Here is a 13,460-nt window from a genome sequence, read left to right as displayed (position 1 = left end):
ACAGGGGCCTGAGCCTGGGGAGGAGAATTCAGGTACAGGGGTGGAAGATTGTCCAAGGGCTCTGTCTTGGTTTGAAAAGGCAGGAGTCTGTGAAGGAAGGCAAAAGCCTCTTGTGAAATGGAAAAGGTAAACTCCCTCTCTCCGAATTACCACAATTTCAAAAAAAGCTCTTAGGTAAAGATATGGGAATGGGAATAACAGTTCCTTATTAGGAGAAAAACTAAATAAAAATAATAACAATAAAAATGTAATTAGTACAAACAAAACTAGTGATAGAATCAGAAACCTAACACCCTGAGGAGTTAGGGTGTTGGCAGTAGTCTAGTTAAATGGTGGTTGTTTTTCCTGGAGTGGCAGATGAAATGCTGCTGGATTGGTGATCTCTAGAAGGGTGGAGTTTTCTTTGAAGGTCTGGTAGTAGTTGGGCTTGGTCTTCCTCTGGGAATCCAGCAGAGAAAAGAGCTGCTTTTCTGGGAATCCAGCTAATAGCTGCTCAGTGTCCCGAAAAGTGCAGATTTTATGCAGGTAGGAATGCTTGGCTCCTCCCTCTGGGTGGAGCATCTCACAATGGGATGATGTAACTTTACTGGTCATGCAGTGAGTCAATTCAATGGTCCATGAACTGAAGATATCTCCCCAGAGGGAGACATTGTTCTTGGAAGAGATAAGAAAACTGCCCAACCTCCAACAGATGGCAGATAGAATACTTGCTTATCTTACAAGCCAGGACAATTATTACGGAAAGTTATTCTCATAGTGTAATCTTGTCTCTGAAACTGCAGGGAAAAAAACTATCCAACAATATCTTTAGTGCTAGAGAGTCAAGGCATTCCTTGGTTCTGGCAAAGATGTGCAACAGAAATCATTTCATTCACACATAGGCCGGCTGTGCGGAGAAAATTATCCCATGACATGTGAGTTTTACTAGATTTTCCTAAATTTATACAGTCTGAACTAATCTAATTCCATTGGTTTAATGTTCATTGCTTCCAAGTTGTGTAGTTTTTAGTATTTGGTTTCCTACTGGACCCAGATTTCTTTGCCTCTGATGTTAATTAGGTTCGAACTCCTGAATTTCCTTCTCAGCCTTTTGCAGACCAGGTGCCTCTAACTCTGCCGGGGGCAGTTTCTGGGGTAGGTGTTGGTTGCTGTTTGCTGCTGGGCACTGATGTTTTGTGGGTATCTTTTGGGGTATTCCCAGTGGGTTGAGATGTTAAACTCATCTCCACGGAGTGGTGTAACAGCCCTTAACAAAACCTTTAAAATTTCTTTCCCCAAGGCAAAGGCAAACCAAGCCTGAGTAGAGAAATAATTTTTTTTTTTTAATGAAACTTGCTACATTTTCCACCAACCCAGCTAATGCAGTGTGAGTGTAAGTGAGTGGAATTGTCCCGGTGTCTCCCAGCAGCTGTGGCAGTGCAGGCCCAGCGAGCACTGAAGCTGCAGCAGTGGCAGCAAGGGCTGGCCCCGGTGGCTGGAGCTGCCCAAGGAGGGTGGCCAGGCCGAGGATTTCAGCAGAGGAGGTGTGGGCAGGCCCAGGGCCTTGCCCCGCTGTGGAGCCCTGGCTGCTGCTGCGCTGCCTTCAGTGCAGGCTCAGGGGGGCCTCCCATCCTCCTGCTGCAGGCGGGAAGTGCAAATCTCCGAGGCTGCAGAGACCTGGAGCCCAGGCTGAGGGGTCCCCCCGTGTTCAGCTGTGCTGGCGGCTGTTTCTGGCCTCGGGGCCCCTTGGCATGGGCCACGCCACTTGGCCACCAGTGGTGCTGCTTTGCACTCCTTAGGCAGAGCCCATGTCCTGCTTGGATGTTGGTGTTATAAATGAAAATTTGTCCATCCAAATAAAAATGAAAAATGAAAATTTTATTTAGGATCAAATTCTCTCTGAGCCAGCCACAAGGAGAAGGACAGTGCTGAGCCTGGGGTCGGCACTGGGTGTGTGACAGGAAGGATGCCATTTGGCAGAGGTTCCCCTACCTTAGGCACACACACACCCTCCTGGACCCTGCAGTTCTTACAGGAAATTTTCTGCCCAAGGCTGGGATTTCAGCCATCTGCCTTTTCTTTCTATTCAAAGTCCCACATATTCATGACGTTCTTTTCTCTGAGTCAAGGTTGAACAATCCAAGTCCAGGTGTGGATGATCCTCGATCCTCTGATGGAGTTATGGAGCCGTGGCTTTCAGATGTATCAGCCCGGAGGAGTTCAGCAATCCCAATCTAGGGTTGTTACCAGGATGATCAGTGCCCAGGCATTCCAGTATCGCCCTTCTGAGCAGCCCATCTCCCCATCTTCAGGCGAGCCACATGTGTTAAATTGTAAATGAGGCTTTGTCCAAGAAAGCCAGTATTGGTGTAACCAATATGGGGGGGGGGGGCAGTTCTCAGTGCTGGCGTCTGTGCTTTGCAATAACAAAATATTATACGTGTCAAATCATATTTCCCTTAACCAAATACAACAATATTACATTGGTGCAAATTATAACAAACATACATATCATTGGGAGCAGCAAAGTGCCAAGTCAGGCTCTGTGCCAGCCCAGCTTGCTGGGGAAGAGATTGCACCAGAGACAGGATTCTGGCCACAGACTGCTTTAAATGTACATCCCTTATCTCCACCCTGCACTAGGTGGAGAATTCCCAGGGTAAGGAATTCCCAAGATCAGTTCCATGGGAGATTGAATTGAATATCTGCCCTGGGTCTGGCTCTTCTTCTTGCCCAAGCCAATGGCAAAAGCCGTATCCATGGCATCCTGGTTTTTATCCCCAGCTTCCAAAGGTGTTTCCTTAGTTCCCTATTAATTCTTTGTACCCAGCCTGAGCTCTGGGGGTCCCAGGGGTTATGGAGGTCCCATTGTATTCCTAAAGCTGAAATAACCCCCTGAAGGATTTTTCCTGTAAAATGAGTTCTACTGTCTGATTCTATTGCTTCCACAATCCCTTTTATTGGAATTATTTCTTTTAGAAATACCTTAATAAGTGATCCAGTGGTTGCTGAAGAAGTCAGAATTGATTTTGCCCCCTTTTAGCTGACATGGTGTTACCAGAAGCTATTGAAGCCTTCCTGCTCAGGGCATTTCAGTGCCAGGCTCTTACAAGCACACACAGCTCTGTGGGTTTGTCCTGCGCTTTGTCTAATTCCCCTTCCTTCCTGTGAAAAACACCATTCACTTTTGTTAAAATTTTAGAACTTTATTAGTAAGAAAATAGTCATAAAAATTAGGACAATAAGAGACAATAAATGTAAACAATTATGGAGTCCGGTTGCCTGGCAGTCCACCAAATAGCACACCTTGCTTATAAAGGACTACCCCTTAAAAGCAATGGCCTATTGCATATTCATATATCTCATACATGATTCAAACATTCCTTTCAAACCAGGGTGTTTCTGCTTAATTTTAGATTCCCCCCCATGTTGTACATCAGCCTTCTTGGTTCCTGGAAGTCTGAGCTTTTCTGGAAAGGAGGCAATGATTCTTTTCTGGGGTTCCAATTGTCTGTTGCTGTGATCTCTATCCAGCGTCAATAATGCAAAGAATTTCTTGATTATCTTTTCCATTCCTTGAGCTAGTTACAAAAAGTATCTTATGTCACATAGTTTCTATTTTAATCTCATGATATAGGCTAAAAACTGTATGTAGCACACTACTTAAAAGAGATTAATACAGCACTGCTTAAAAGAGATTACTAGGACACAACTTTCCAACATAACACATATAGTATTCATTTTAATATTTGCAATGAGCCAATCATATAATATGCATTTTTCATTCTTCCCTCCCTTGGAATAGGGTGTTGCTTCTAGACAACACTTGTGCTGGTTGCTTCAAAGTACTTTGAAGAGGCTCCATATCTAATTTTCCCCATTTCCCTGAGGCTGCCCACACTTCTGGGTTCACTTCAGCATAGGCCTTGCCAGACATATGACACAAAGGTACAACAGAACGAGCCTCTGTGTCAGCTTTTATAATGTTAATTTGCATTCCCAGTTTAGCGATCAAATCCCTTCCCTGTAAACTATAGTCACAATTAGGGGCAAGTAAAAATTCTTGCATTTCAAACCCTTTCCCACATATGCTAGAAGTGGTTGAATAAAGCCACTCCTCTTTCCTACTTCTCCCCTGAATACTCAAAGACATTTTTAGCAGTTGTCCCGCTTAGGTGTAAGATTCCGAGTGGATGGAGAGGCCCCTGTGTCCATCAGGAGAGGCCTCCTCTGGATGCAGACCCAGCCTGAATGTTCTCCAGGGCTCCAGTGTGGTGGGTCCCCGGTGGGATGGGAGCTCAGAGAGCCCTGCCAATCCATGTCCATGCAGGGGTGGACTTGCTCCTGCTGAGGGTGCTGCTGTCTGTGCTTGCAGTGTCCTTGTGGGCTGCAGCTGGAGCCCTGACTCCTTCCCAGGGGCTGTTTGGGTGGGCTCTGCCCTGGCCAGGAGGGCAATGCCTCTGCCAGGTGCTTGTGGCCGACCCCGTCATGCCCTGGGTGCTGGGGCCCCCTTGGGCCCTGGGGTTGATCCCTCAGGGGCTGTGGGAACTCTGCCGTGGCCTTTGCCTTCAGCTTGGCCTTTTGCTCATCCCTTCTTGCCTTCAGCTGCTGTGCCCTTGTGCCCAAGTGCTGCAGGGCTTCTTGTGCCACTCCTGCAGCCCCGGTCACTGCCTGTGGGTGCTCATCCTGTGAGAGCTGCTGAGCTTCCTGCTAAACCTTTCCTTTCTGCAGGGACCCAAACCAAATCCTGAACAGCAAATCCTGATCCTTCATGTGCACTCTGCATTTCCCAGCTGTTCCTTTGTGTTCCCCGTTGTGCTCAGGGTCCCTGCCCAGCCCGTGTGGCAGAGCCGGTGCCTGTCCTGCCGCAGTGTCCAAAGGCGGCCCCCCCGGCGGGCAGGGCCGGCAGCTCCCCGGGGCCGGGCAGCGGCCGGGGCGTCCCGCAGCCTCCTGGGGGCCGGGGGCCACTGCCGGCCCTGCCCGGGGCTGGTGGGGTCAGGCAGCGCCCGGCGCTGAGCCCCGGCTGCCCCACAGCCCCGGCCCGGCCCCGCAGCTCCCCACAGGCCCCAGCCCGTGCTCCCGGTGCCGCACCTCTGCGCCCGGTGCTGCCGCTGCCAGCGCAGAGAAACCCCTGCCATCCTGACCTCCTGCTTTTACTCTCCTGCGAATTGAAAGTATCAGCTGGCAAATTCTGAGGAAAAAACAAAAAACGGTGCTCGAAAACAAGCCAATCCTGAGTATTTTTCTGTTCCTCCTCTTTGCCATCATCCTTTTTCTTACCACACAGATTCCTCCTGCTGCTTCTTGCCTGAACCATATTGCTGCACACTCCCCTTCACCCGATCCCTTCCCAGCACATGAACACCATACATCACCTGTTGTCCAAATCCCTTCTCCACTTCCCTCATTGCCCCACTGGGTGTCCATGTCCTTAATTACCTCTGGGGGAATTTGCAAACTACCTCAACATTCTCCCAAGGGACCCTTCAGAGACATTTTGGGATCATCATCCCTTTGGCCAGGACCCCTCCCTGGCTTTCCCTTTTCTCCCCTCCATGGGTGCCCTGCCATGTTCACTCCCCGAGGATCCCAGGGCACTCACTGATGAGATTTTCAGTGCTCTCTCCCTGCTGACTCTTCACAGACCCCCTGATGTGTCACTCGTCTGTCTCCTGGTCACTCCCGGGTCCCCAATCAATCCCCGGTGCTGCCGCCAGCCAAGGGAGCCGATCACCCAAAGTGGGTGAGGCACCTTCAGCTGCACTCCCTGCCCTCCACCCTGGAGGATGGAAGGAATTCGGGATGAGCCCCAGGGTGTGTGGAAAAATTGACATCAGCAGAGGATTCTGTCCACAGAGCAGACAGAGGAATCCTGTAAAAGTAATTTCTTTCCTAATAAAAGGGAGAGGCCACTGGACATTCCCCATGGGATCTCTCCAATTGTTGGAGGACACAGTCTCCTTTTCATCCTAATTTTCCCAGCTGCATCTCCCTTTCCCTTTCTGTGTTGGCTGAAATACTTGAGAGCTACAGACTTGTCAATCCACCTACTGCTTATCCCTTTCATATGCACCCCACTTTTGTATAGCAGATGATATTCATGGCTCTCTTAAGGCTTTGTTGTTCTTCTCCAAGTTAATGAATTTAGCAAGACCTTGGCTGAGCAGCAGTCTGTGTCATCAAATAACATTTTCGGAAACCAATGGATTCTCCTGTCACACCCTTATGTACAATCCTCTAGCCCTATCTCCGAGCAGCTTTAGAGCATCTGTTTGTAAAGACACTTTCCTGTGGTTCCTTCCATGGGGTCCCCCGTTTGTGGGACATCCCCCCTGGAGCAGGGTGTCCCCTCTGTGCTGCAGCCCCAGGGCTCGGGCAGAGCTCAGCCAATCAGAGCCCGCGGCGCTGATGACTCACCAGTTGCCAGGCAGACTCGCAGCTCCCCGCGTTCCCCACCTGGACCCACCTGCGCCCCCCCTCGGCCCCATGGCCCCGCGAGGGGAATTTGGGGAGGTGGGAGTGGGGCAGCGCCAAGGCCGGGCCCCCCCGCGCTGTCCTGGCGGGAGCGGCTGCAGTGGGGACCGAGTGCGGGCGGGAGCGGCCGAGAGCCCAGCGCTGCCCCAGCCCGACCTGCCCCAGCTCCATCCCTGCCCCTGCGCTGGGATGCTGTGGGGCTGGGGGGAAGAGGGAGCCGGCAGTGGGTGCTGGGCCTGGGGGCAGGAGGAGAAGGGAAGGAGAAGCAGGCTTGAGGAACAAAATGGTCAAAGGATGCAAGTGGCAGGAGAGGGTGGGATTGTGCAGGAGAAGGAGGAATAGGAAGAGGAAGAGGAGTGTGAGGAAGAATAGGGACACAGGAGGAGGAGGAGGAGCAGAAACAAGGATCACCGCGAGCTTCCATCCCTCCTTGTATCTATAGCCTCCCCTCAGCCCCAGGAGCATTGCCACCCCACATGCAGCAGGTGACTGTTGAGGGGTTCCACGATTTTCACAGGGGTGAATCATGGCATTTCTCAGCTTTATTGGGTTAAATGTTGGTGCTTTATTTTTTTTAGGGGCTGAATCTTTATGTTTTGGAGGAATTTTTTACTGAATCTTGATGTTTGGGGAGGTTTTAATCTGTGTCTTAAAGTTTTGAGGATTTTTATGCTGAACCTTGGTGTTTTGGAGGTTCTTATAGACACACGATGCCCAATGACTTTGTGAGATGAAGTGGGGACAGGAGGAACTCCCAGTCCAAGATGCTCTGTTCTTTTTTTTTCCCCCAGACCAGGATTTTTCATTCCCAGGGAGGAATGAAAATGGAGGAAATGGAGGAGGAGGAAAAGCCCTGGAGATCCCGCACAAGGAGTGGCAGCAAACCCAGCCCAGGGAGCTGTGGGGAGGAAAGAGCCCCCCTGAGCCAGGAAGGCGGGCAGAGATCCAGCCAGAGCTCAGAGCTGGTGGAGAAACCTCGTGGCAGGGAGAAGCCCCACAAGTGCTTGGAATGTGGGAAGGGTTTCAGCCAGAGCTTGGATCTGATCCAGCACCAGGTGATCCACACTGGGGAGAGGCCCTATGAGTGTGAAGAATGTGGGAAATGTTTCCGCTGGAACTCCAGCCTGAGACTTCACCAGAGGATCCACACCGGGGAGAGGCCCTTTGAGTGTGGGGAGTGTGGGAGGAGCTTCAGCCAGAACTCCATTCTGATCCAACATCAGAGGATGCACACTGGGGAAAAGCCCTTTGAGTGTGGGGAATGTGGGATGAGCTTCAGCCAGAGGAGCAGCCTGATGCAGCACTCGGTAATCCACACTGGGGAAAAACCCTATGAGTGTGGGGAATGTGGGAAGAGCTTCAGGCACAGCTCTGGCCTGAGGAGACACGAGAGGATCCACACTGGAGAAAAGCCCTACGAGTGTGGGGTGTGTGGGATGAGTTTCAGCCTCAATTCCCAGCTTACGGAACACAAAAAGATCCATACTGGGGAAAGGCCCTACAAGTGTGGGGAATGTGGGAAGAGTTTCAGGGAAAGCTCAGCCCTGATTCGGCACCAGGTGATCCACACTGGGGAACGGCCCTACACCTGCTTGGAATGTGGGAAGAGCTTTGGGTGGCACTCAGACCTGAGAAAGCACCAGCGCATCCACAGCGGGGAGAAGCCCTACGAGTGTTCCCAGTGTGGGAAGAGGTTTCGGATCAGCTCCAGTCTCCTCGTACATCAGCAGAGTCACACCGAGGAGAGGCCGTTCCGCTGCCCCGACTGCGGGAAGGGCTTCAAGCACAACTCCAATCTCACTGTGCACCGGCGCATCCACACCAGGGAGAGGCCCTACGAGTGTGGGAAGTGTGGGAAGAGCTTCTCACAGAGATCAGCCTTGATCAAACACCAACGGAGGCGCCACTAAGGGGGGAAGCCCTGTGAGTTCCCCAAGGGTGGGAAGAGCTTCTTATGCTCCTCCCAGCTCCATTCCCTATGGGAGGATCCACGTTGGATGATCCTCAGTGACCTTCATTGGGCAGTCTTGGTGATCTATGGGCCTGGTCATCTGTGTTGGGAAGACTCTTGACTGGGAGGCTCCACATCTTCCTCGTTCCCTGTGGGCACCTAGATAAACCCAGTGGCAGGAACATCCATTGGGGCACAGACCAACAATGGGAATTCCTTGGGGAGAGCAGATTTAATGACTTCCAACTCCATAAAATCTTTTGCATTCAATCCTATCTTCTGGTGGCATCAAGGAATACTGAATGGTCTTGGAGGTATGTCCTAGGTTGACTATATGATGCTTGTATCTCCAGTTGTCTGTTCTGTTTATAGTGAGTTATAATTTTTGCACCTTTAAGACTTGTTCCGAGAGCAAAGGAGGGAGAGAAGGGCAGAGTTTGTTTTCAGAAACTGCACTCACTCCTCCACATTCCTGCTCCTGGGCCGGGTTGTTGCAGATGGACAGACAGAGGTACAGATCTCTCCTTTGCTGTTAATTAGTTTTAGCTAGCTGTGGCAGAGAAGTTCCCTGGACTGTGGCTGCTTTTCCCTTTTCTTTGGACCTGTTTAAACCTGCTCTGGCCTGAACACCCAGAAGAGCACCGGCAGCTCACACCTGTGGCCCAGCGGGCCAGGCCTGGACTGTGGCATTTCCAGCACCGGAGGGACTGATAAGAGACTGAGTGAGCTGAGCTACAACCCACGGAGGGACTTCCTGAGTTTGTCTCTCTTTTAGAGCAGCAAGAGGTTTTATTGTTTAATATTGTTTAGGTTTTATTCTTTAAAAAACAGTTTTTTCGACTTTTCTCCAAGGAGATATTTTTCCCAAACTGTCTGGGGGAGGAGCCAATTGAATCTGCTTTCCAGAGGAATCCCTTTGGAGGTTCTCTCTCAAATTTGCTCTGACCCAGGACAAGGTCTTTTCCAACTTCAGGGATTCCACGATTTTGATTTCCTATTGCCCAAGGGTGTCTTCTGCAGCCAGATGTTGGAAAAACTGGGGAAAAGACCAAGATTTTGGAGACAGTGGGTTAGAAATTCCACCAAAAAGGTTCTTCCCTCCACCCAAGCACGTGGATCCTCAGCCGGCATGGACATGGAAGTCTTTTTCTTTTGGCCTTGATTTTGTTTTCATTTCTCTTTATCCCTTTAAAATATCCAATATTGAAGTAAAAATAGACATTGAACTAAGTTAGTGGATGTGGTCATGGTAGGACATAGACATGGTGGGACACGTGTAAGAATGTGCCCTCTGTTGACAGAGTAAACAAGTTAACCTTTTGTTCCCTTAAAAAGGACAAAAGGCCAGGTGTTTCTCTCCTCAATTTGGTTGAAAGACACCTCATAGGACCTTGGGGACTTCACCTCAAACTTAAGGGTAGCTAATTGGACAGGAGCCAAAAAGTCCCACCTAAGCAATTCCCTAGAAAAGAAGAGAACAAAAGAAGTTAATTGCTTTTGTGAAGTGTTTTAGCAAGAGCAAGAACCTCTTGCCCTGACTTGGCTTTTCTCTGTAAAAAGCTTTTTTATTTTTGCCTTTTATTAAAACTTTTTATTTCCAACACTGTCACATGAGCCATCCTGCTTGTTTTATGCCACCTGAGGTAGCTGAGCTATCAAGGGTATAATGCTTATCTCTGAGAGCTTATAAGACCAGGCTCAAAAAGAGAAAAAGCATTAGACATGGAGAGTGACATGGGCACGCATGGACATGGAGGGGGACAGGGCCATCCCTAGGGACATGGGGAGACACAGGCATGGATGGAGACATGGGGGACAGTGACAGGGATGGAAACATGGTGGGGAGACAGCCATGGGTGAGGACATGGTGGGACATGGCCAGTGACAAGTGGGGACATGGCCATGGCTGGTGCCATGGGAGGAACTTGCAGGGGATGAGGGGGATGCTGGGTTTGAAGGAGTTGAGGGTTCCTGGGCAGGACTTGGGCCTTGCTGAGGCCTTTGGGGAGCCCAGGCCGAGCGGCTCCGGCTGCGCTGGGAGAACCTGGTGGAGGTTCTGGGGCAGCTGCTCAAGGACCCCTGACCTGGAGCCCCAGGTGGGCACTGGGCTCCTGGAAGGGGATGAACATCCTTGTCCCTAGGAGGGAAATCCCAACACCCCCAGGGTGTTGGGGACAGCTGAGGGGCCACAACAGGGAGGGGAAAGCCCAACAGAGCTGTCCTCCTCCTAAGCTACATCCTAAAAGTCCCAAAACTCAGGGATTCTTCCCAGGAAAAAGCTGCCAGGAGCTGCCTGAATTGAGGGAAAGGGGGGATGTGATCCCCAAACTGAACAGGAGGGGCCTGGATCCCCAAACCCAAGCCCAGGGGTGAGAGGTAGAGCTGGAGGCACAATGGGGAAGGAGTGGGAGAGCAGGAGAAAAGAGGATTCTGACCAGGAGAGGAATGGGACCCTCAGATTGAGTTGGGAGGGGTCTTTGGGTTGGGGGAACAATGGGAGTGGGGAGGGAAGGGTGGGGATGGGATCAAAAATGGGTGGTTCCATGGGGATCCCTTAGTGTCCCCATCGCTTGATCCCTGGAGTGATTTCCGTGAGGCTCTGGGAGGGGGGAATGGATCTGCACTGGGTGGGTCCCCAAGCCCCCTGCCCATACCTGGGGGGCTCATGGGAGGTTCCCTCTACCCAAACGCTGGTGCTGCAGCCATGGGGGAGAGGTGGGTAGGAAAGGGGGATCTGGGGTGGTCAATGAGAGGAGCAATAGGAAGAGGAGAGAGAGATGAGGAGGAGGTTAGGGAAAAGAAGGAACAGGAACAGGAGGAGGAAGAGGAGGAACTGCAGCAGATCCACACGGTTTGCCTGCCCTTCTGCCGAGTCTGCAGCTCCCCTGGTCATGGCAGCATTTACTCCCCCAGATCCTGCAGGTAAGTGGGGAGGGGGAGCTCACCCCAAATCCATTGGGGGGTCTCTGGGAGTTTTTTTTTTGCAGGGAAAGGGATATTTGGATCTTGCATTGCCCCAAAGGTGAGACGCAGATGCCCCTTTGGAGACTTGTGAAGGGTTCCTGTAGCGATCTCTGTACTGGCTGGGGCAGTGGTAACAGTTTGGGGGGGACATTGGTTTTGGGGTTCCAATTGGCATCGGAGTGGGGAGAGCAGCAATGGCCAATCCTGGAGCTGGGGGATCCCAGCAGCCTGGAGGAGTGGGGGACTCTGGAGATGAGCAGAGTCTGGGCCCATCCAACTGTGAACAGGGTGGTGACTTCTCGAGCTGGACTTGGGCAGCAGGACCAAGGTGCTCACCCTTTGTTTTTCCCAAGCCAGGATTTGTCCATCCCAACCTTTGTGCAGGTGGAGCTGGTGGAGGCTGTGAGGAAAAGGAAGATAGCATGGAACACTGAGGCAGGTGAGGAGGAAGTCACTGCCCCTTTCCCCCTCTCCTCTGCTCCACCTATCAGCCCAACATTGCCCCTGGCTGCAGGACAGCGCTGCTGCCAACGCTGTCCTGCCAGGGATGAATTGGTGGGATCTCCTTCCCCTTCCCTCTGGCATGGAGGCAAATCCCATCCTCTCCTTGTCCACCCTCCTTCCTCTTCTCATTCTATCCTTCTTCCTTCCACATTCCTTCCTCTTCTTTTCTTTCCTTACCCCAGGCACTGAGCTGCAGACAGAGACCTGGGAGGACAAATCGCTGCTCAGAACCTCTGTTTTGAGGCTGTTTTGAGCAGCTCCACAGCATGGGAACCCAATGGGGAGGAAAAGCCCTGGAGATCCCACACAAGGAGGGGCTGCAAACCCAGCCCCGGGAGTTGTGAGGAGGTAAGAGCCCCTCTGTGCCTAGAAGGCAGCCAGAGATCCATTTGGCACTCAGAGATGGTGGAGATGACTCATGGCGGTCAGAAGCTCCACAAGCGCTTGGAATGTGGGAAGGGCTTCAGCTGGAGCTCCGGAGATCAGACCTGATCTGGCACCAGGTGATCCAGATGGAGAATCAATCAGCCCTACAAGTGTGGGGAGTGTGGGAAGGGCGTTGGGTGGATCTCCAAGTTCGTCAGCACCACAAGATTCACACCAGGGAGAGGCCCTATGAGTGTCCCAAGTGTAGGAAGTGGTTTCTGAGAAGCTCCAATCTCATCGTAATGAGCCAAGGGGTCAGCTGGAAAAGTATTTAGGATAATTGAAAACTGTGGATGAGTCAAGGGGACAGCTGGGAATATAACTGAGATAGTAGAAGATTTCGTATTTTAGTTAAGATTTTAAAATTAGTTAAGAAGCCAAGTTGCTAGCAAAAATCACATGCCTTAGTTAAAGAGTAGCAAATATATTAGAAAAGTAAAGCTAGGAGTGACAGGGATAGATGTAGGAATGTGAAGGAGCAGAGACCATAGAAATATCTTGCCTTAAGAATAATCAGCAGTTACGAGACGCTACCGTGATCAGCAGATCAAAAAGTCCTGCAAACTGGCCATGGGTGAAGAGTTTACCTTGAGGAAGACAGCTTTCTTCCTCCCTTACACCCACTCCCTTATTTCAAAATCCCAAAGACCCAGTTAAGGAAACACGATTGCACAGCCGTAATGGATATTCAGCTGATTATAATACAAAGTGGGCAGGTAATGATTATGTATTATGTGTCCTTAGAAACAGCTTGGATATGTAAAACCTTTCCTGTATAAATAGAAAGCAGGAGTCTGCAACTCCTTGCACATGTATTTGGAAATGATTCCACATGTGTCCAGCACTGCAATAAAATACCCTTCTTTCCAGCTTTAATTAGTTGAGGAGCCGTCTGTCCATGCTTCAGTGCATCAGTGGATTCACACACAGGAGAGGCCCTTCTGCTGCCCTGAGTGCGGGAAGGGCTTCAAGCACAGCTCCAGCCTCGTCACCCACAGGCACATCCACACCGGGGAGAGGCCCGGTGAGTGTCCTGTGTGTGGGGAGAGATTCTCCAGAAGCTCTCGCTTGACCCAACACCAAAGGAGGCACCATTAAGGGAAGCCCTGCGAGCACCCCCGGTCCCAGTGTCACCCCCTTTCCTGCCCACAGAGCTCCTGAG

At 51.0% G+C, this 13,460-nt stretch overlaps 1 protein-coding gene across 1 annotated transcript in view; it reads left to right on the top strand.

Moving 5' to 3' along the window:
* The window catches only part of LOC144246545 (uncharacterized), a 194,152-nt gene that overhangs the window by 53,904 nt on the left and 126,788 nt on the right, over window positions 1–13,460 (top strand). Inside the window, 1 exon segment of the mRNA XM_077784456.1 lies at window positions 7,439–8,353. Within this exon segment, the coding sequence (XP_077640582.1) occupies window positions 7,439–8,353 (915 nt within the window).

This window comes from Lonchura striata, chromosome 6 (genome assembly GCF_046129695.1).
Source record: "Lonchura striata isolate bLonStr1 chromosome 6, bLonStr1.mat, whole genome shotgun sequence".
In the NCBI taxonomy this organism is placed as follows: Eukaryota; Metazoa; Chordata; class Aves; order Passeriformes; family Estrildidae; genus Lonchura; species Lonchura striata.
Note: the sequence above shows the minus strand (reverse complement) of the source record. Positions and strands in the feature narration are given on the sequence as shown.